Source organism: Coloeus monedula (genome assembly GCF_965178545.1).
Source record: "Coloeus monedula genome assembly, chromosome: Z".
Lineage (NCBI taxonomy): Eukaryota > Metazoa > Chordata > Aves > Passeriformes > Corvidae > Coloeus > Coloeus monedula.
In genome coordinates, this window is record NC_138822.1 from 74,079,737 (window position 1) to 74,098,683 (window position 18,947).

General features: G+C 42.5%; 1 protein-coding gene across 1 annotated transcript; it reads left to right on the top strand.

The window, feature by feature from the left end:
* Positions 1-724: 724 nt before the first annotated feature.
* On the top strand, positions 725-18,558 carry SLC45A2 (solute carrier family 45 member 2; the record flags this gene model as incomplete). Its single annotated transcript, XM_082301213.1, has 7 exons — positions 725-1,163; positions 2,252-2,428; positions 7,387-7,694; positions 11,989-12,132; positions 13,347-13,470; positions 14,295-14,500; positions 18,334-18,558. The coding sequence occupies 7 exons, from the start codon at positions 725-727 to the stop codon at positions 18,556-18,558; spliced, it is 1,623 nt and encodes a 540-aa protein (XP_082157339.1).
* Between the last annotated feature and the right edge of the window lie 389 nt (positions 18,559-18,947).

The following is an 18,947-nucleotide window of genomic DNA, read 5'->3' on the forward strand; positions in this document are numbered from 1 at the left end:
AGCTACAGTTTGAGTAACGTCGCTACAGGTTTTCCTTAAGGCCTTCCCCTGGCAGGTAAGACTGTTTAAAAAACCCATGTCTAAGTGATCCTAATATCCGTTGTTTTCAGAAACCAAGAAAATAATCAATTCTTTTGAGGGCAGATACAAAATAGTACTTATCAGTTGCTGATTGACAGATTTCTGTCAAGATTTATATCTGCCTCTAACGCTCAAGGGCGATGGATAGGTTCACTTACTCAGCCTCATGAAGTGCATTGAAATCCTCCTCCAGATAGATACAGATTTTCCTCCCAGTTCAGTCAGCAGGGAATGGTCACTCTGTCTTATGCTCATGTTTGCTGAATGGAAAGACGAGTAGATTACTGGTATTGCTGATGTCTTACAGCAAGATCTTACAACAAGAGGAACAGCTTTGTGTCAGGCTAATCCTGCGTCTGGACCATGTGATGTATGTTCCTGTTGTATGTGCGCTTCATGCATAAACAGTAATTCCTCAGTTGTGGATAGTTGGGAGCAGTGCAGACGCCTAAAGACTCAGATCTGCGAATGTGAACACACACTTCCCCACCCCCTTCCTGGCATAACTTGTGATCGCAGAGCCATGAAAGTATGTGAGTCCCTCCCCCAGCACAGACCGATCCCACCCGGCATATGATCTGGGTCCCATGTCAGCCGGAGCAGGCAGCACCAGCTCACTGCGGCGCTGCTTGCAGCCGGAGCAATGACCTTAACGAAAGAGAGCTTCCACAAGGCTCTTCCACCCACCTCTGAAGTGGCCAAGGCCAACATGGACAGCACCAGAGAGAAGCAGGAAGCTTCGGGGCAGTCAGTGATGAGGACTGGAGCAGTGGTGCCAAAGAAGCGAGCGGTGGGAAGGCTGGTCATGCACAGCATGGCCATGTTTGGCCGGGAGTTCTGCTATGCCGTGGAGGCCGCCTTTGTCACTCCGGTGCTGCTCAGTGTAGGGCTGCCCAAGAGCCTCTACAGCCTCGTGTGGCTCATCAGCCCTATCCTGGGCTTTGTGCTACAGCCTGTGGTAGGTTCAGCCAGTGATCACTGCACCTGTTGCTGGGGCAGGAGGCGACCTTACATTCTGTGTCTGGGCATCATAATGCTGTTAGGCATGGCTTTGTACCTCAATGGGGACGTGATGATCTCAGGTGAGTGAGGGGTATGTGTTATGCTGACATAGAAAACTCATCCTAGCCTTTTGAATCAGAGAAAAGGGAGGGGTTCCTCTTTTCCTTCTTAAAATGCACTGTTAAAATTTGGTATCATGTGACTCGGGAGCACTGAAAGAGCTGGGGAGCACTGGAATCTTTGTATCCACTCAAATCTAACACTGCATGTTATGTACCCTGTACACAGTGTTCTGTAGTTTGTGCATGTGATTACAGTCTGTTGTATGTTGGTTTGGTTGCCTGATAAGCTCCTGCAGGTAAAGATTTGCTTAGGCCTTAGAAGTTTTTATGAACTAAGATCTACCTTGTTTGCTTAAATTATAGTATTGTTTTTGTGATGTAATACATATCCAAACGGAATCCCTGTACATCCCTATTTTAGATGGATTAGTATTCGAAATACTAACACTTAAATTATTGTAGCACTGACTTGACTCAGAACTGTGTTGTGCAGGTAAAAACAGAGATCCGTAACTGCCTGGAAACTGTTGCAGCTGAAACATGCAAAATCAAATAGGGTGTCATCCCTATTGTTACATTTTAGCTTGGAATGTAACTTGTTAAAGTCTTGATAGAAAGTTGTTGCTGACTAGGCAGATGGGGGAGGTGTGTGTCTTTATGGATTGATTTATTTTCTCTTCCTGAATATTGTTGGTGTTAAATATACTTGATTTCATTGACCCAGAAACAGATGTTGCAGTCAATTTTTGGTTATCTAAAGCAATATAAGGGTGGGACAAATAGAATAAACCAAAAAGTATTGCAAAATGCATGTGTTAGGCTACCAGAGCCTGCCTTGAGGGTGTAATGGAGTAGACTAAGGATAGTGATGCACTTGGTCATGGAGCTTGGAGCATTCTGAGCATGTGCTGACTCAAGGCAGTAAGTCAACCTAGCCCAGATCAGCACTTCACAGACTCAGCTCTCCTGCTTCTCTGATGAGATTCTGGTGTCACTATTGCATAACCAGTCATTGTTTAGATTTTGAGATATAAGGAAAGACAAAATTTGGTCTTGCAGAACATGGCACTATTGCTGTCAGAATGAGGGTGTTTTTCTTTTTGTAGCTTTCATCAATGAGAAAGACAAGCAGCGGACCTGGGCAATAGTCGTTACCATGCTGGGAGTAGTACTTTTTGATTTTGCAGCTGATTTTATTGATGGTCCCATCAAAGCGTATTTATTTGATGTCTGCTCTCATCAGGATAAAGAGAAGGGTCTGCATTACCACGCCCTGTTTACAGGTACTCAGATCCCTTCTTTTCCTCCCTACCTCTCAAAGGAGAGGAAGGTAATTGCATGGATTTTATCCTCACTGTGTTTCTAATCTTGAATGAACTGATCATCTGATCCTGCACTTCAGTCACGAGTCTTTTGTTGCTGGGTTTTCACTGCTCCAGAGAACAGAAACTTGTGATTTCTGCTACAAGAATTCTGCAAAAAGCTGCAGGCGTAAACAATGACAGCAACACAGACATGATTTAAGGAAGAGTAGTTAGTTATTATAAAAGTGAAGTAGTGTTTGTTCAGTTTGTTTTGGTTTTTTTCCAAGTTTTTGGTGAGGCAAAAATTAATGGATGTAACTCGTTTCATTGCTACTGCACATAAAAATAACATTTTTGATTCAGCATGTGACATGGAACAAGAGCTGCATGAACCAATTTACTTTCACTCTTCAGCAATGCACCAGTATGCGCTGTACAGAAACAGGAGTTCTGTGTAAAATTCAGAAAATCACACCTCCCACAGAATAGGCCCAAGTAGTTCAGTGCAACTTCTTGCAAATGAAGTTAACAGCTTCATTTGCCTTTGTACATGTTTGGAATGCTGCCGAGTTACAGAAGGACACAAAACTGTTGGAACAAATCCAAAGGAGGGCCGTGAAGTTGATAAGGGGACTGAAGCACCTCTCCTATGAGACAGGCTGAGAAAGTTGGGGCTGTTCATCCTGAAGAAAAGGTTGTGTGGAGACCTCATAGGAACCTTCCTGTGTCTGAAGGGGGGCCACAGGGAAGCTGGAGAGGGAGTCTTCTTTAGGAAGATGAGGGGAAATTTAGGCTGGATCTTAGGAAGAAATTCTTCCCTGTGACGATTTTTGCCTTTTCTTTTATACCCCTGTTATACCTTTTTACAACTTCTGTATTCTTAGTGCTTTTTGCCTACATTCTTGGACTTGTTTGTTCAGCTAAGAGACTAAACATTTTAGAAGCTTCATAGCTAAGGATCAGTGTGCCCCAGACCCCAAGGTCCTCTCCAGAACACATTCTGTAAACTAAGATAGAACCATCCAGGGGAAGGTTCCTTGGGGAGGGGGGGCTCATTCAAGCCTCTCATTGGGGAATCTTTGATAGATATGCTAATTAGTAACACCTATAATGCTGTACCCGATCTTTTGGGAGGCACCATAGTGTGCATTTCAGTGCATTCGACCTGGACGTGTGCACCTAAGGATCCTTAAAATAAATACCAAGGTAAAATCCCTTTTCGACTTCTGTGTTTGACTCTTGATTTTAAGATCAGGAAAAGGCATCAGTGGTGATGCACAGGATTAGGTTGTTCAGGGAGGTTGTGGATGCCACAACCCTGTCAGTGTTCAAGGCCAGATTGGATAAGGCCTTGAGCAGCCTGGTCTAGTGGAAGGTGTCACTGCCAAATGCAGGATGGTTGGGGCTGGGTGATCTCTAAGGTCTATTCCAACCCCTGATTCTATGAAATCATCTGTACAATGTGAGCCCTGTGTTGGGGAAATGCACAGGGTAGACACCTAAGGCTATGTACCTGTGAAGAGACTCTGGAGCAGCCTCCTGCCATGTCTGAGAGCAGTCTCTGTGAAAGCACTAGACAAAAAGCAGACTACATGAGAAGTCATGCAGTCTTAGTCACAGATTTTTGTGGCTTCTGAGCCCCACCAAGAGCAGAGACACATAGATTCAGTAGCAGTTACTCTGCTCAAGGAGGAAGGTGTAGTAGCTACTGACAACAGGCCAATTTTGGACACAAGAAATACCTGTGTCCAGGAACACAGATTATGAGGGAAGCTTAAAGCCACATGGGAACGAAATCTGTATGATCCATTAGAAAATGACAGATGAAATTTTAAAGCATCACTTGTTTGGACATAGAGAGGAGTGAGTCTCTATGTATATTCAGCACAACTCTGGTTGCCTTATTTTTTGGATGATACTAAAAAGTCTCCAAATTTGAAGATTTGAAGCTGCAGATTTAGCTGTTTCATTTGTGCTCTGAGCTGTGAAAAGGGGTGTGGGACAAATAGCATGAAAAAAGACTGGGGCAGAGTGTATGTCCAGCACCCTGAGCTCTCTACAGCAAGTTCATCAATATTTTAACCCTTCCTGATTGAAAATTCTCCAGTCTGGTGTTGAAATCCTCCCTTGACTGGAGTTCTACAGCCTCCCAAGTCACTCTGCTCCAGCAATTTTCTGGCCTTGTGTAGCGGGTTGAGTTCGTAAACCGGGCAGAAACACCAATTAACTGTAGTGGTTTTGGTTAAAAATATTCATTACTTACTTATTTTCCTTCTGTGAGATAAGAATTAGGAGAAAGCAAAGCAGGCACAAACCTTAAACAGTTGCAGTACAATGAAAGAGTTTTCTTACTAATAGAATTAGAAGTAAAGAGAAATAACAAGAAATTAAAGCAAACCCCCACCCCCCCTTCCAGCACTTCTCTCCTTTTACCCAACTCGCACAAAGGATAACAGAACATGGGATGTTAGTCAGTGTTCGAGTTCTTGGTAAGTCTCTCTCTTATGCTTAAGGAAAAAAGGGTTTTCTTCAGTTGCACGTGGTTCCCAAACTGCCACCAACAGCAGACCTGCCTGGAAACAACCAACCTGCTGTGGTGTAAAAGATCTCTCTCATGAAAAATCTCACAGTTCCTTCACACTGCAAAACATGGGCCATCACATGGGGTTATTCATCTTTTTAAGGATGAGTTCTTTTGGCCTGCACACAAAGGCTTTCTTCGCCACAAGTCTCTAAAAGCCTCTCACTGCTTCTACATAGCCTGGCATCGGCATTCTTCACAATCTTCACAGGCCACACGTGAATTCTTCATCCCCCCATGTTCTTCAAATGGATTAAAGAGACAAACAGTTTGTGGCATTACAGTTTCTTACCACGGCATGCAAGAAGGTTTCTTTTAAGCTGCCCGCCAGAATCGTGGCACCGCCCTCTTTTCTCCCGTCGCCATTTCCATCTCCGTCCCACGGGACTCACTTCTCTTTCTCTCTGACTCTGACGCCGCCATGCTGAAGGGTGTTCTTGTTCGGCCTTTACGGTGGGGAAAGCCTCGCTCCCTCTGTGCTGCTGGCTGCGTGGTGTCTTCTTCAGTTCAGCACGAAGTGTGCTGGCTGCAGACAGGAGGCTCTGCCGGCTCCCGTTGACTCCGCTGGCTCCGCATGGAGAGGAGAGGGACCCACCGGTCCTCAGAAGCCGCGCTGGATGGGTTTAGCTGTGAGCAGTCCATGGCTGGGTTTAGCTGTGAGCACTCCATGGCTGGTTTTAGCTGCCTGTGGCTCTGGGACAGTCCCCCCCAGCGACCCAGGGTCCGTGCCGCGGCGTTGGGAAAGGGGGAAAGGGGCAGTGGCCCCGGCGGGACCTGGAGGCTCGGAGCCCCCCCACCTTCCAGCAGGTGAGCTCCGACAAAAGGCAATTCCCTCCTTTCCGTGCGGTTTAAATATGTAAATTGTGAGAAGCGTAATTCAGTTAGACACAGACAGCAATCTTCCCATTTCTTTTCTACTTTCTATTTTAGATATTATTTATTTTCCCCACTTTAGTTCCTTCTTTTTGTACTTAATATTTCTAAGATTTTACTCTCCAGTTTGCTTTCAGTTTGGGGTTTGAACATGAAACTTGATAGCTTTGCAATTATGAAACCCATAGCAACTTACACAAGTGGAAGAAAGAGTGCACACATCCAACACACAATATTTGGGCTTCATTCCAATATCATGATCCTTTTTTTTACAAAACAGCATGCAAAGACAACCTCAAATGTAAAACATTCTCTCTGCAAACATACACTGAAACAATGTAGTGTAGATTTTCTTTAAAAAGTTGTTAATAGCATAATTGTTTTTTATGAGAACAAGCAAGGATACAGTCCCCTATGAAATGCCATAGGACACGATGAAGAAGGGTCATAATCAGACCCAGGAGGGGGAAACAGTACAGAAAGCCCAGGATGAAATCAAAATCCTGTGTTTTGCTGGTGAAGCAAGTGTAGGTGCTGTTAGTTTTTGTTAGGTGAGGGGTTCTGCTGTACATTGTCATCAGTTCTCCTAAGCAGGGGAGCAGAAATGCTTCCAAGTCCTTGAAAAGCTGCTATCCTGTGGAGCTCCCACACATCCATCCACCAGAGCCACCTGGTTAACAAGGTGTCAGGAGTCTACAAAGGTGCCACCCCTACCAGAGCTCTGTATTGGATGTAACAGAGGGTACTTCCCTGTGCATCTTCGTGTGCACTTACAACAAAGAGAAGAAATTGTAAGAAAACCAAACTGACTGAAAGCTGGGTTTATTGACTTCAAGGCACAAAGTAGCAGTCTCATTTTACCTTTTAGTCTACCTTTTCTGACAGAATTAGTAAATGGGACTACACACTTATATTTGATCCTTTCTGTTTTCTTTTCCAAGTGATGAGGTACTTGGGTTTGTATAACTACAAAACAATGCTTTTGGGTTTATTCCCTTTTTAAAAAATTTCCCATGGAGGCAGTATTTATGTTTGGACTAAGCTAAATAAAACACATTTTACAAATTCTAAACTATAGATGGTCTCAATATAATTTAAGAAGTGTTTGTTCTGTGAAATTAAAAAAAAAAAACACATAAATTTCAGTAGGATTTTACTCAGTTCTACTTGTATTGTTTACCATTTCAAAGAAAATAAAGCTTCAAAGAGTCAAAAAAGGAGATGGACCCTATGTTGCTGTATGTTCAGGCAATTTCTGGAGAGCTCTGCCTACCAGATCTGAGAAGATTTTTCAAGAGATGTTTTAGTAACTGCTCATGTCTGTCATTATCTCAGTATTCCTATTTCTTGTGATAAATATCTGAAGAGTGATTATTCCATCATGTCTAGAGGGGATGTTGAGGGTATTATGTTTGTTCATTTGTTTATTTTATCAATGCCAGCACACTTTTTTTTTTTTCCTTTTTTTCCCCCACCATTGTAGGTTTGGGAGGAGCCCTGGGTTACCTGACAGGTGCTATGGATTGGGGTCAAACTATACTAGGATATACCTTGGCATCAGAATTCCAGGTGATCTTCTTGTTTGCAGCCTTGGTTTTCATAATCTGCCTTACCGTACATCTGTGCAGTATTCCTGAAGTCCCATTCAGACACGAACACGAAGAGACAAAGTTCTTGTTGGAAGTGACTGAGCCCCACCAATACAACTCCATTGAGAAGGAAATCAAGAATGGTTATTTAAAATCAACATGTACCGAAATAAAGGCTGCAGCCAAGCCAGGGAAATGTGCGGTGAGTGCAGAGATGATTTTATAGGACGTATCTGCATCCTTGGAGACCCCTTAATTAGCTAATGCTGATTGTTTGTAATGGAGTCCTTTCACATGCACAGAAAAGAACCTTCCACCAGGATACAGAGACAGGAGAAATCCTGCTTGCTTTTTTTTTCTTTTTATTTTTTTTCTTTAGAAAGTATTGCCAGCAAGAGGCTAATTCTGATGCTTTGATCAATTGGCAGGGATGAGGGAGAACATGGTTTGGTTTTCTGCTCTATGTCAGTCTCTTGATATCCTCCTCATGTGAATTTTGTAAATAGGATCTACTTTATCCTATAGTCTTGACAGAATTATCATAAAATTGTGGACAAAGACTACAGACTATTAATCTTTGATGTACGTCTCTAATTCCCACTGAAGTCCACACAATTTTGTACATAGTACATGTGAAATGTGCATTCCCTCTCTAGTAAACATTTGGGTTTTCTCCTGCTCAACATTTCATTGAGTACTAATGTGTTTAAAATTGTTACTTCTACAGAAGTTATACCTTGCTACCAGAGTTTTAGTTTTATTTTGAGTGATATTGTAGCTGTGTCTTTGGAAAAACTTTGAGGTGCAAGAGAATAGTGAGTACTTTTAAATTCTCACTGTTATTTTGTTTCTGATGCATTTTTATGGGAGATTTCTTCAACCTAAGGCACCTAGGAAAAGGTGAATCTACCAGAAAAATATCTGGGGAGCCCACATCTAGAATGGTCTTGGGAACAGATGATAATTTTTACTGTTTTGTTGATGACTCCTAGTGCTAGAAATGCTCACGGCTATCTCATGGTACCCTAGGTAAGCAAAGTATAACAAAATAGTGGTGACACAGTTGCTTCTCATTTTAATTTCACTTTTGGTCTCTTGGCATTATCCATCCCCGATACACTGATGCAAAGGTTTGATAAATCAGGTAAAACGTTTAAGCATGTGCAAATGGTTATAAGTAAGAAAGCAATACTCTTGTTTAATCTATAAATAAAAGGGATTTATTATCTTTTACTATTTGTAATTTGTTTTATAATAGCACTTGGAGTTTCTAACCTGAAGAAAAGTATTATTACACCAGATGCAAGACATATGAGATGAGCACTGCCTGATGAGAATGCCAGGCAAACACAGAGTGGGGCAGACAGCAAGGCAACAGTTATGGGGAGAATCTGACAGGAATGCTGTGATGCTGTCTCAGCTTCAGTTGGCCACTGCAGGCCAACTTGAGTAGCCAGCATCCTTCACCAGCGCTGTTCACTCTGAGCATCCTCCAAATTGTTAGAGATGCTGAGTGTCATTGGCTGCTTGGACAATGCAGGCTCTAAAAAAAAAAAGAAGGCAAAAGAAGATGAGAGAGTGATGCAGTGGAAGTAGGGGACCAGACTGCAGTTTTGGGTAGCCTCTGCCTTGGCAAGAAGTAATTCCACTGAGTGAATAACGTCTGACACCTGAGGTGAAGCTGTGGCGTCCACTGTGGGCAAGCCTGTGCCGTTGCCCTTCTCTCTGATTAGGCTGGGCAGCCTGTGAGAGTCCCCAGTGCTTTGATCAGTCTCATGTTTCTTTGATGTGCCTGATTGTGTATGAATTCGAGACACTCTCTGCTTTAATGATCTGTCTCCTGTGGCACATGTTTGCTGAGTTCATTCATTACTGTAATCACTTCCTTGAAGAAATGGTTTGGCTTCCTCTTTTTCTGTCTCTTTTTTTTTATTGCGGGCATCATGGCCCTATTTGTTCTAAATTAAGGCCTATGCTCTCACATGCTAATAGCTAACATGATTATTAATGAGATTTGACCTGTTACAGTATGACCAGACACACAAAGCAATTAGCCCTGTGTTCTTTTGCATAGTGCCATATTATTCAGGGTCCACTGCCACAAAACCCAAGTCATATTGACGAAATGCTGCCAGCTTGTTCAGTCGTCTGGCTCACCGTTCTGTGCCTTGAAAAGCCCCGAGCTGCCTAGAGAGACGGCACGGGCAATCCAGCGACTCGGTGGCTCCGAAATGCAGCAAGTGACAGCTGTAAAGCTAATGTCAAAAGCAGAAGCAAAGAGGTAGAAATACAGCCCAAATTCTGTGCCTTTAAATCCTGTTTCCTTATTCCTTCTGTCCCGAGAGAGACAGGAGAAGCTGTTCACAGAAGGGAGACAGGAGCATGAGGGGCGAAGCCGACTTTCTCGGGGGAAGGGAGAGGGGAGAGCAGGAGCGGAGCCGGGTTATCAGCCAATCGGACTCTGTTTCGGGGGAGCCCGTGCTACTTTCAAGTTTTATCCGCGCTTGGAACAAAGGGGATTCAGAGCACATGGTTGAAACAAATCCAGACATGCCTGGCCAGCTCCGGGGCTGGGCTGCACCTCGGGGGCAGGCAGCAACATCGTACTGCTTCTTCTGTACTCTTATGAATCATCTTATGCCCTGAGTTGTAGTGATTTTTTAGCGTTTGTTTGGTGTTGTGAGCTTTTGAAAGATAAGGTGCTTAAACAGAACCAAGCTTCAGCACATTATTTAAATTAGCATGCAGTTTGTGTGCTGATACGTTTTGAATGTGTGCATTAAAACACTTCTAGTTTCCACTTCCACTCTCTGGACTATCTAAATAGAAAGAAAGCATTTCTATCTAGCTGTCAAATTATTGTTTGTAATCACTGCAGTGTCTTTTGTAGTTCCATGACCTTATCTTAAAACTTTGATTGGAAAGGCTATTTTAAAAAAAACTAAAGAAAGTGGAAGAATTGCAAACTAAATTAAGTCAAGTCAAACGATAATAATTATCCTTGAAATAACACTAATCAGTCAATCTGGAATTTTTTTGTTTGTTTTCTTTTTATATTTGTAGAAGAATATAAAACTTACCCTGTTTAAAAAAGACAGTGATGCCAAGAGAAATTCCAAGGGATTTGGACAACATACAGTCCAAGGTGAAAGTCAGCAACTTGAATTTTGGCATTCCTATGAGGATTAAAAACCTGACACAGAAGCAAAGTATTTTCCAACTTCATATGTGGTGATTATTCATAGAGTAGCTTGCAGCATAGCCTAGTTCAAAGGAAAGTAGAATTGTGAAAAGTAAGTACAACACTGAAGGAAGAAAGGAAAAAGTGACATCTTACAGCAAATTGAAGACAAGCTTCACTTCAGTAATTTCCAGTAATTAGCATAACTTTTTCAGTTCTTCCACATTTCATGATGTACTTCTTCCCTTACCATCTCTCCCAGCACTGTTGTCTCCAAACACTATGAGAGAAAACTGGAAGTGTTCCATCATGCACAGTTAAAATACTATCTTTCTTTTTCTTTAAAAGCACAGAACTATGCAGGAGCTTTAATGCAGGAAGAATTACATGTCAAAATACCTGATATCAAGCACACCTACAGTAGTCAAAAAAAAAAAAGTAATACAAATGATCTGATGAATTTGACTGGAAAAGAAACTGAGAGTTTTGGGGCACAGGACTGAGACGAGGAGAGAAATAATGTGGGGCATTGAAGGTGGTGAGAAAATTTGGTTATCCTCATCAGTGAGATTTGTTAACCAGCACCAGTTAAGTTTTGATTGTGAAATGACTTATTACTCCCATGATATGAGGTGTTTAGATGCTGCAGCTCACATTCTCTGTGTGCTACCATGATGAACCACAGCTTCTCCCTGCTTCGTGGAAGGGAGGACAGTGCACAGTGGAAATGTCATCATATGCCTGAAGAGATAGAAGTTTCCCTTGAAAAATAAGTTTCATAGGGAATTCAGCATAGAAAATAGAACAGAATGGGAGTAAGGTCTCAGAAATGCTCAGATATCCACAGCTGATACATTTTAATTTTCAAGGAAGTATTTTGATCATAACTTTTTTCTGTGGCAGCTTTAAATTTTCAATGTAAAGCTGATGGTCTCTATAAAGAAATAACTTTTGGCTCTGATTGTTTCTGTTGTTGGTTTGTTGGGCGTTTTTTATATGTTTTTTTAATTAATTTTCTGACTCTGCTTTGGCAGAAAATTTCCCTTTGGTTCTACATGTAAATAATCACCCTACTGATTATAACTGCAAGAAATGTTACATTCTTGTTGGTATACTCAATCTCTTCTGTAGTTTCTGGGAATTTTATAAACTGAAGGAAATTCAGTACCCAAGCAACCCTTCCTAGCAAAAAAGAGAAGACTGGAAGTTTAGCAATGAAAAGATACTAAGGCCTTCTTCATTTTCTGTCAGCTATTTCAGTATTTCAAAATTTCAGAGCAATAATACTGTATTATTCTTGAATATTTGCTTTTAGGAAAAAAGGCAGATGACCCTTAAATCACTCTTGAAGACACTTTTAAGCATGCCATCCCACTATCGCTGTCTGTGTGTGAGCCACCTTTTTGGATGGATGGCTTTCCTGTCCAACATGCTCTTCTTCACGGATTTCATGGGACAGGTAAAGCATAAAATCCTCTTGCTTCTCCTTCCTGTAGCAACTCCTCCTCCATCAAAAAGAAGTGAAATGGTGTTACTATCCTGGGGAAATTACACTGGTGTCAGAGCCATTTATATCTGGATGGCTCAACAATAGTTTTTTTAAACCAGCTAATTAAGGTCAAGCCCTTGTTCCGAGCCTGTCTGTGTAATCACTGGGGAAAACTTTTAGTGTTTGTAGGGCCATTAGTGTCTAACTGTTCCAAGTGAAGCTCTCAGAGCTGGTCCAAACACATCCATTTTCTGCTTTGGCTTTGGAGCTGCTCTGAGATGGGCAGGTTTTCTAACTGGGGCAATGCTTGGATGCTGATGGCCTTGTCCTGGTGTGTGTGCAGCATACACACAAAGCCCCTTACCTGCTCTGCAGCCTCCCTGGCCTCAGGCCATGCAGCTCTTTGCACACTTGGTAGCAGAAAGCTTTTATCTTCTTGCATTTGTCTGTCCTGAGTCCCTTTTGCCAGGAACTGTTTGCCTTCACAATATCCAGTAGTCCCTTTTCCATGCTATTCCCAGGGACTGTATGTCCTTGACAGTGATTCCTGCCTATATGGACATGCCTCCTTTCTTCCAGAGTACTAGTATGCTCCTGGCACAAACCCACTCACTGCCACTCCCTGTTGTTCTGTGGTTTCCACACAGTGTTCCCATTTCCTTGCCTTTCTTGTCTCTGAAGGCAAGGCAAGCAGGAGGTTTTTTTTCCCTGCAGCGTAGATGAGCAACTGAAAGAAAAAAGTTTTGCTTGTCTAGAAAAAGAACTGAATAAGACAACAACTGTGTGGAAAAATGAGTGTGTTGAGGTGAACAGAGAAAGCGTGAAAAGAGAAAGCAAACAAACAAAAAAATGTAGATAAATAAGGGAAAGAAAGGCTAAGGTGAGAAGGCAGAAGTAGAGAGAGAAAGTTAGTTGGAAGTGAGACACCCAAAGGATAAAAGAGCAAGTGAGTCAATGAACAGTCCAGGAAAAGGCAGAGGGTAATAAATGAGGCAGACCCTGGGATGTGATAGTCCATGAGATGTGAGTGTGAAAACTGGAGAATTACAAATGAGTGGTTAGGACACTGCTTAACAGATTTCTTGGGTGCTCCCTACCAGGCATGGGGCCCTGTTCCTGCAAGAAGGAGACATTCTATCCATGCAGCCATCCTTGCCTTCTGTGACTTTTGTGGTCTCTTTCAGGTTATATACCAAGGTAATCCTTATGCACCTCACAACTCCACACTCTATCTTACCTACAAAACAGGGGTAGAGATGGGATGCTGGGGACTGTGCATCAATGCAATTTCTTCATCAGTCTATTCTTGTAAGTACCCACAAATGAACTACACCACCATGTTTACTATTTGCCATTGTTTAAAAACCATAAAGGGATGCCAAATTACCTGGATTTTTTTCTACATTAAAGCTTTAGGGAATGTTACATTCTCAGCATTGTTAGAAATTCCTATCTTAAAACAAACAGTTCCTGACCACATGATGAGGGGTCACTTTGGGACTAACACATTGTTCTGCACATGAACTGACCCTGAACACTTAAAATTATCCTGAAATTAACTGCCAGACTAAATTCTTAGATGCTCTTTCACCTAGCAGTGCCATAGCTGTAGGCTCTCAAAGGTAGCCTCTCCCCATCTGCACTCCCCATGCAGAAGTTCTTGCCAGAAGCTTGAAGCTTGCTCTCCAAAATTACGTGTAAACATCCTAGCACAGCTCCCCAGAGAGATTTCACCATAACTCTTCCCAAGGATTAAAAAAACTACTTGTGATCTGAAAATTCAAACAAGTAGCATTTTGGGGGTCAATTTGAGCATCTAGAAGAGGCTTGAGGGAAATGTTTTCACCTTTGGAGCTTAACTGCAGGTATTTCTGTGTGGCCTTCCTGTGGAGGAACATCTATTCAGCACAAGTATGTCTGGGTGCAGCTGGAGTGCGAGCTGCAGGTTGAGCTCTGGGTGGTGTGGGCAAGTATTCTTTGGCAAGTTTATACCTACAATAATTTGAGGTAATTTCCAAAATCATTATCTCCATCACTGCATTTTACAAAACACAATCCCTTAAAAGGAACTCCCTGATAAAATGTGACCTGTTTTTTTTAATCCTACCAGTATTTTTGCTTTCTTTTTGCAGATTTGCAGAAAGTCCTTCTGCCATACATAGGATTAAAGGGACTTTATTTCATTGGATACCTACTTTTTGGACTGGGTACTGGACTAATTGGCTTGTTTCCCAACATCTACTCTGCCCTGGTTCTCTGTTCACTCTTTGGAGTCATGTCCAGCACACTGTACACAGTGCCATTCCACCTCATTGCAGAGTACCACAGGGAAGAAGAAGTGAGTGCAATGTCTCAAGAAGCATTAAGTATATCTGTCTGTGTCTGTTCAATCTGTTTTGGGGATAAACTGGATACAAACAGTGAGCAGATTTGAATTTTAATTTTGAGCTATTATGACACATGAACGGGAGGTTTCTGACAGAGAGAGTAACATCCTGGCTCCAAACTCTCCAAACAGGCCTGTGATAAAACAAATAATTATTTATCATCACATCTGAAACTAAGCCAATCACAGTATGTGTTCAGGCAGTAAGCAGGTAACAGGGCTTACCTCTTGTGTTGCCTTCAGCTGCTGCCTTTCTTATATCCTTCCTTCCAGCCATATTAGCAAAGGCTTGACTTCTGAGAGCCTGAGGTGAACAGCAATCCTGTAAAGGCTGTCGGAATTTTCAGTTAACTGCAAAGTGTTACTAAAGCTCTTAGCTAATAAACACATGACATTCTAGTAGAAACAATTTTATATAGTTCAGTATTAAATCATATACCATGTTCTCATTATCTTTCTAAATGTCTGGGGTTGGGTTTTTGTCCTCCATGGCATTAAATCCTGTTTCCAAGGAAAATCTGGAAAAACTTGCACACCTTGTATCATGTTACTGGGCACAGCAGGATCTTCATGTATTGTAAAGTGTTGAGTTTTTTAATGGAAAAGTCTCTTAAGTTAGTGAAATAGTTGGAAACAAAAAGGATTAAGGAGAGTTAGGAAAAATTAGGAAAAGTTCTCAGTATGTCTTGGGATATCTGAAGAAATTAATTAAGGTAATGTTGAACTATTGGAAAACCATATAGAAACATAGTTGAAACCAGCACAGGTCCAGATCAAGTGCTGGAGAACATGTCCTACCGTTCTGTACAACTTTCACCAGCACCCTCTGAATGATGAACACAAGAAAACCCTTTAATTATTCTACTGAATGCTAGGAGGATGTCTCAAAGTAGTTAAATATTTCATATATCTGATTCCCAATTTTTCAGTTCATTTCTTTGCTCCTTCCAACAGAGAATGATCATGATGTTTTATGAACATAAAACAAAGGACAGGGAATGAGCCCAGGTTAGGGTGAGATCTCAGTTTTAGCCTCAGGTCAGCCAACTCAGAGAGGAGGAGTAAATGAAAATTTTAGTCTGTTCCAAGACATAAGTGAAATAAAATATGCTGAAGTGTGCATAAACTTTATACTTACTAGGCCAATATTCATGTGTTACTTGTAAGACAACCAGTTCTTGTTTGGTGTATGGTACTTGGTATGACAGATGTTAAATGATATATAATTCTATGTTAGATTTTATATTAATGGATTGAGGTTTAGCTCCAATTTTCTATAAATAAAATAGGAAGAAAACATCAGAGGAAAAACATCAAGCACAAGGTTGTGTTCATTTACAGATTCATGTATTTGTGGTCAGAACTACTGCCACAAAGGAACACTGGGAACAGCCTGGAAAAATAGATATAATTTGTTTTAACAAGTGTCTAAAATTGGGACTTAGTCATTTCAGAACAAGGAGCAGACATTTTCCCTCACTATACACTCTACCAAAATCATGTGCTGTGTTTTATAATGCTGCCATTTCAGCTCCTGTACTGTGCTGCTGTTCCCTAGCAAATTCAATTTTTTTCTACTGGATTAGGAAGAGACTGTTTGTCTCCAGTACTTGTGAGCTTTGTGTGGCTCAAAGGCAAGGTAATAGGGTTTGTAAAAGCAAAAAGCATCTTAATGGCCAAGAGCATTTGGATACCAGAACACAGCAGTGCAGCTGGCCTACAGTGTGGGAACCTCTTGTTGCTGGAATAAAACCTCCTCCATTTAACAGCCTATGCAGGAAGAAAATAAATATGTAAATTATCACATAATTTCCCAATAAAACAGAATAATTCGTTCCTGGAGGAAGGGACCACCAGAGATCATGTAGACCGTGCTCAAGGCAGATGGAGCAAGCTCCCCCAAGTCATGTCTGGTCTGGTTTGAATAATTCCAAGCATGGAGACTCCACAACCCCTCTGGTTAACCTGTTCCAGTGATCCACCAGCCTCACAGGGTGCTAATGTGCAAGATACTTTCACAGAATAAATGAAGGCTTTTGCTCTGCTATATATATCAAAGCAGATACACAGATAATTAGTAGTTAACAGGTGTCCTCAGCAGTGCAGAAGAACCCTAGTCTGCATGTCTGTTTTCAGGTTGCTTTTATCCCCATCAATTAAAGTATTATATTTGTATTTTTATACTGAAGTCCTTTACATGTTTTGAGCCATAACTTAGAGCACATACTTGCCTGTATGTGTGTGGGGCACATCAGCACTACTGTAAGGCCTTTGGACATGGTTCCTCACAACATCCTTCCCTCTAAATTGAAAAGATGGATTTGATGAGTGGACTGTTGGATAAGAAGGTGGTTGGATGGTCACATCCAGAGGGTAGCAGTCAATGAGTCAGTATTCAAATAGACATCAGTGACAAGCGGTGCCCTCACGGGTCTATATTGGGACCAGTGTGATTTAATCTCTTCATTAATGACATGGATGAAGTGATTGAGTGCACCCTCAGCAAGTTTGCATGTGACACCAAGCTGTGAGGTGTGTTTGACACACCTGAAGGACAGGATGCCCTCCAGAGGGACCTGGACAAGCTTGAGGAGTGGTCCATGGGAACATCATGAGGTTTAACAAGACCAAGTGCTGGTGCTGCACCTGGGTCAGGGCAATCCCCAGTATCAGCACAGGCTGGGCATGAACAGACCCAGAGCAGCCCTGGCCAGAAGGACTTGGGGGTGCTGTGGGTGAGAGGCTGGACATGCCCCGGCCATGGCACTCACAGCCCAGAGAGCCAAACGTGTCCTGGGCTGCATCCAGAGCCCCGTGGGCAGCAGGGGAGGGAGGGGATTGTGTCCCTCTGCTCTGCTCTGCTGAGACCCACCTGGAGCACTGCATCCAGCTCTGGGGTCCCAGCACAGCAGGGACAGGGACCTGCTGGAGCCAGTCCAGAGGAGGCCACCAAGATGATCAGAGGGCTGGAGCATCTCTTCTATGAGGAAAGGCTGAGAGAACTGGGATTGTTCAGCCTGGAGAAGAGAAGGAGTGACCTAATTGTGACCTTCCAGTACCTGAAGGGAGCTTGCAAGGAAGATGGAGAGGGGCTTTTCACAAGGGCACATAGTAATAGGACAAGGGGGAATGGCTTCAAACGTAGAGAGAGTAAATTTAGGTTAGATATTAGGAAAGAATTCTTTACTGTGAGGGGGGTAAAGCATTGGATCAGGTTGTCCAGAGGAGTTTTGGATCCCCATGCCCGGAAGTGTTTAAGGCCAGGCTGGGTGTACACTTAAAAGCCCTGGTCTAATGGAAAGTGTCCCTGCCCACGACAAGGGAATTGGAACTAGATGATTTTTAAGGTTCCTTCCAAAACAAATCATTCTATGATTCTATGATGATTCTTCGATAATATAATAGTATGGCTCTTTCAGCTGCGAGTCAGATCTAAATTATCCATGACAGGATGACCTGTTAAACATCAGTTTGATAGAGCTCAAATTGACAGGAACTTGAAAAAAATGTGTAATACTTCTGGGCAAGTTTCAATTACTTTCTTAAGGGATAGAGGGAAAAAATGCAGATGAGAAAATCTGGACAATTTGGTGAAAGCTTGGAAAACTCATTGTTACCTGTAAAATCTCTGTGATAACCTCTGTAGCCTCTCTGGTACAAGAATGGAATCAGAGAGGTATCAACCTGTCCTGCTGCCCCTGGGGCTGTAACAGTGCACTGGCCAAGAGTTGCATGTTGTTGACACTGTCCCGTTTCACTGGGGTTTGTTCTGTGCTTCTTTGCAGAGCCTGAAGCTGCAGGAAGGGGAGCAAGCAGGGGAGCACGGGAGAGGGAAAGGCATTGACTGTGCTGCTCTCACCTGCATGGTCCAGCTGGCCCAGATCATCCTCGGTGTGGGGCTGGGGCCCTTGGTTGGTGTTGCTGGAAGTGCAGTCACCATGATTTCAGCATCCACAGTGGCACTGATTGGCTGCTGCTTCTTGGCTTTCTGCGTTCGCTACGTGGACTAGGACTGCAAGGAGCAACTGGAAGAAATCTCCCCAGGGGAGCATTTTCTTTCTGGGTCAGTAGGACCGGTGCTGTTTCTGTCCTGACACTGCTGACACATCGTCCTGTCTTACCTCCTTGGATCAGTTGCAATTCCAGAGCTTTATGAAATGGAGACTTGATAAAACTGGTTACCTAATGCCTCAGATATACACACACCCCCAGTGTGTTCACATGCTGTGACATGTGATGGTGTGTGTGCCCACGGTGTTTTGATGCTCTACCCTGGGAGTCATTACAAAACTCCTCATTACCAATTTGTGAACGTTAATAGATGAAGTATGTGATAAATTGAAGTAATATAAAAGGACAGAGTTAGGAATAAAGTTTTTATTTATCTTGTTTTTCAAGT